Source organism: Myotis davidii, unplaced genomic scaffold, assembly GCF_000327345.1.
Source record: "Myotis davidii unplaced genomic scaffold, ASM32734v1 scaffold370, whole genome shotgun sequence".
In the NCBI taxonomy this organism is placed as follows: domain Eukaryota; kingdom Metazoa; phylum Chordata; class Mammalia; order Chiroptera; family Vespertilionidae; genus Myotis; species Myotis davidii.
The window spans coordinates 2010699-2015425 of record NW_006288615.1 but is presented as its reverse complement, the minus strand read 5'-3'; the positions used below and the strand labels follow the sequence as shown (position 1 = coordinate 2015425).

General features: G+C 42.2%; 1 protein-coding gene across 1 annotated transcript in view; it reads right to left on the bottom strand.

The window, feature by feature from the left end:
- The window catches only part of LOC102752939 (nuclear autoantigen Sp-100-like), a 259961-nt gene that overhangs the window by 15275 nt on the left and 239959 nt on the right, over positions 1 to 4727 (bottom strand). The window contains exon 19 of the mRNA XM_015561852.1: positions 396 to 500. Coding sequence (XP_015417338.1) covers positions 396 to 500 — 105 coding nt within the window. The remainder of the gene's footprint in view (positions 1 to 395; positions 501 to 4727) is intronic.

Genomic DNA, 4727 nt, shown 5'->3' with positions numbered 1-4727 from the left:
CCCCTTTCCACGTGTGCGAGCCTCCGTACCTCTGCACTTTCCTTCCGCAGCTCCTGACCCTCAGTGTGCTTTTCTCTTTCCTTCTAGCTGTAGAATTTCCACTCCACCAGCCCTCCTGTAAGTTCTGGATGATGTCCGTTCTGTCCTTTTATTGTGTTTTGAAGTTGTTGTAGGAGGCAGCAATTTCGGTGTTTCCCTATGCCACCATCTTAGTTTCTCCAATACGCACCATTTCTTAAAGTGTAAAAATATCATCTTAGAGATCCCTACCTCTTCTCAATACAAAACTGGGGCCCCAATTCCTTAAACAATGGGTAATTTGCATGGGTAATTCCATTGCTTTTTGTGATTCCTTCATGGAGGGGTTATAAGTGAAAGTAGACATTGAAACTTACCTCGTTTCAATTTTCTCTTAATTAACATGCCCACCATCTCCCCACAGGTCACAGGAAGTATTTCATCCTTAAAATCCACAGTCTCATCCATGTGCATTTTTGTCCCTGAAAGAGAAGATTCTTCATTGTATCTCATTTTACAACAGCACAAATACAACTTCCTCCCAAGTTGAGATGATTTCTATAAAGACATAGGGGTACTTAGGAAACTTTATCTCACAAATCTTCAGAGTTTCAAAGTCTTTCTGTCAGTGGCATTTTTGATGCATAGCAACAGAATGCCTACTTTCATCTCACCTCTCAAATCTCACACAATCAGCATGCCTGAGCAGAGATATCAGGCTTCTATAAAACTATAGTAACTCTCAATGCAATCATCCCCTCCCCTGATTCTTCCATGACAATGAAACATACACGTTCTGAAGGAAGGTCTCCATCTATGCTCTTCCAGTGCAGTTACATAGCTGGAGACAATATCAGAGACTATACTTGTATCTCCCCGTTTGAGCTCTGACTCAGGGAGAGGATAATGATGAGTTAACCCTGAAGATAGTGTCTACCTGCTATTTATGTTCTCTACTTTGCCTCATTTGTCACTCACATCAACTTTCTCCAAAGCTAAAAGAGGAGCTGAGGAAGCTCAAGAACAATCTGCAAATTGCATGACTTGCTGGACCATTACAGTCTGACAATGGTGTGCCCTTTATAAAAGGCTACACGCAATGCTCTGATCATCTAACTCTATGACCTCGTCTCTTCCTGTCCATACACTTCTCTATTATGGGTATTTTGTCACTGAAGGCAGCTTTCCCCAATCTAGGCAGAAAGGGATCAGCTCCTTCCTGCATTGTGATAAGGACAAAAGTGGTGGGGAATTAATGGCATTATATAGACCAATTGTGAAAATCTGGATTCTGTTCGGACCATTGCTGGTGAGGATGCATGTTCTTCCCCACTCTTCAGAATGCCTAGAGATTTTGGATATAATTTTGATTATATTATTTGAAAATGCCTTTGCCCTGCTTGTATCTGACCCTTGTGGATAAAAAATGTGAGTGACAATGGGAGATTATTGGAACAAATGATGAGGAGATGAGGTTACAGCCAATGGAATGGTACACAATATATTCCCCCCTCCATATTTTTGGTAGTGAAGGAAGAGCAAAAGACCCAGGCACCTGAGGATGAAACACCTAGGAGGTGTGGGAGGTGGAAGAGCATTAATCATATTTGTCTTTCAAGACTGTCCTGAAGGAAATCACTCTTGTCTAGCTCTCCCACCACATATGTAGATGCTGAGTCTGCCATTCACCATCAGATGTGATGAATCTGGGGTTGCTGCCAGCCTCAGCATCTCCCAGGCAGAACATTTCTGGACACGGTCCTCTCACTGATTCTCAGTCATTGGATGAAGGGTTGCGGGAGACATCATGGAGAAATATAACAGATTGGACATCATTGAGAAATAGAACAGATTCCCCCACCTCCTTCAAAAACCCATCAACAATGAACAGAGCTGAAAACTTTAAGGTTACAGGTGATCGGGGACCCAACCCTACTTATGGCTGATATATTCTCTTTAGGAACCTGAACAATTATAAATGCTTCTTTTTCAGGATCACCATGTGTGCCCATGGGATTGCATTTCTTGTGTGAAAGCCAGGCATTCATTTGCCTCCCTCATGCAACCATGGTGATTTGCACCATAGAGGTGATTATAGGAGACTTAAGCACCAATCAGAAAGGATATATGCATCCTTATGTTCACAGCAGCACAATTCACCATAGCTAAAATTTGGAAATAGCCTAAGGGCCCATCAGCAGATGAGCGGATTAAAAAGCTGTGTACATCTACACAATGGAATACTACTGCTATTAAAAAAAAGGAACTCGTACCATTTGCAACAGCTCTCTCACTCATTTGTGGAATATAGTGAACAAAATAAACTGATGAACAAAAATAGATCCAGAGAAAGAGAAGCATTGATCAGACTGTCAAACCTCAGAGGGAAGGTAGGGAAGGGTGGGGATAAGGGGGAAGAGATCAACCAAAGGACTTGTATGCATGCATATAAGCCCAACCAATGGACACAGACACCAGGGGGGCGACGGCATGATTGGGAGGACTTAAAGGGGGAATGAGGTCACATATGTAATACCTTAATCAATAAAGAAATTAAAGATTGAAAAAAATATGGTTTAGGAAATTTGTTAAATTCTGAAGGAAACAATTTGAATGAATATACTACTAGACTCCAGGGGTCAGGTTAATCTTGGCTGGTGGAGTGGTGTCCTCACAGGGAAATAGCCAGAATGTGCTTTGTCAGGTGAATTTGTTGGGACCCAATTCTCCATGAAATTCCACATGCCCCAGAACATCTTTTCAAAGATGTGTAAATAGCAAAGAGTTTTAGAAGCTAGAGTTAATGTAGCTCCCCAAGTCAGAGGGCAAATTTGTTTTCTGACCAGTATAAAATAGAGAGCATCTCCCTCTTAATTATCCCAGGATAGTAAAGTGTCCTCCTCAGAGGAGAGCTGTTTACGTTCTAGGGTGATAGTCATATTCTGTTTCTTGATAACAATTAGGATTTTATAGGAGAAAACTTTAATCAGAATCCATAGAATGAAATATCTAGTATTTGTACATCTCATTGTAAATTTTATCTAAAAGAAAAAGAAATACAAACAAATATTGAATCTAGTTAATGATATGCATGCTAAAGTGTTTTGGGGGAAGTGTATTATTGTCTGCAACTTTAAAATGTTTGAAAGCTGAGGACGGTTAGTGGATGAATAGGGAAATGAATAGAGGGACAGAAATGAGATAAAGCAAGCACTATACATGCTAATTGCGAGTCCATGTTTACTGTAAAATTATTCAAATTTTCAGTAGCCTCAAAGTTTTCATAATTCAAAAGTTGGAAAAAGATATTTTGGCAAGCAAAATAGCTTATTAACCAAAAAATGACAGTTAAAATACAAGAAAAATATTCATCAGCCACACAAGAGTCTAGAAGACAATGCAGTAAGCATCTATACTAATAAAAGGGTAATATGCTAATCAGACCAGGTGACCTTCTGGAAGTCATTCCGGACAAAGCCATGGTGGTGGGGGTGAGGCAGAGGCAGTTAGGGGCGATCACGCCAGCGGGGTGAGGGCATTGGGGGAGATCAGGCCAGCAGGAGGGGCAGTTGGGGGCGAGAAGTCCAGCAGGGGGGAAAGTTGAGGGCAAGCAGGCTGGTGTGGGGGAAACTATGTTGGGTATCTATACGAATAAAAGGGTAATATGCTAATCAGACCAGGTGACCTTCTGGAAGTCATTCCGGACAAAGCCATGGTGGTGGGGGTGAGGCAGAGGCAGTTAGGGGCGATCACGCCAGCGGGGGGAGGGCATTGGGGGAGATCAGGCCAGCAGGAGGGGCAGTTGGGGGCGAGAAGTCCAGCAGGGGGGAAAGTTGAGGGCAAGCAGGCTGGTGTGGGGGGGCAGTTGAGAGCGATTAGGCTGGCAGGCAGAGTGGTTAGGGGTGATCAAGCAGGCAGACAGGTGAATGGTTCAGAGCCAGTGGTCCCAGATTGCGAGAGGTATGTCCGACTGCCAGTTTAGGCCTGATCCCTGTGGGATCCCTGTGGGATCAGGCTTAAACTGGCAGTCGGACATCCCCTGAGGGGTCCCAGATTGGAGAGGGTGCAGGCTGGGCTGAGGGACGCCCCCCACCCTCCCGTGCACGAATTTCATGCACGGGCCTCTAGTATTAATATATTGAAGAGAAGTAAACTTGGACCTAGAATTTTTAATCTTGGCAAAAAAATTCTTTCTGTATGGCATGGCTCAGTTGGTTGGAGTGCCATCTCTGGCACAGAAAGGCTATGTGTTTTATTCCTGGTCAGGGCACATAACTACATTGCTGGTTTTGTCCCTGGTCAGTTGGAGCCCATGCAAGAGGCAACTGATTGATATTTCTATGTTTCTCTTACACATGGATTTCTATCTATCTACTATCTATCTGTCTATCATCTATCTATCTATCAATCAATCTATCTATCTATCTATCTATCTATCTATCTATCTATCTATGTATCTTCTATCTAGCATCTATCATCTATATCTATCTATCTACATCAATCTATCATCTATCTATCTTCCTCTCTCTATAGAAAAATCAATAAAAAATTCCTTCAAAATAAAGGCAAATTTGCACATATAACACTTAGACACCCTCACTAAAAGAACCAAGGATTTATTCAGCTAGAGGGCTAGACTAAAGTTGAAACCAAAGAATGAAACAATGGTGAGTACATAAAATGATGAAAAATTTAAGTAAATGATTATG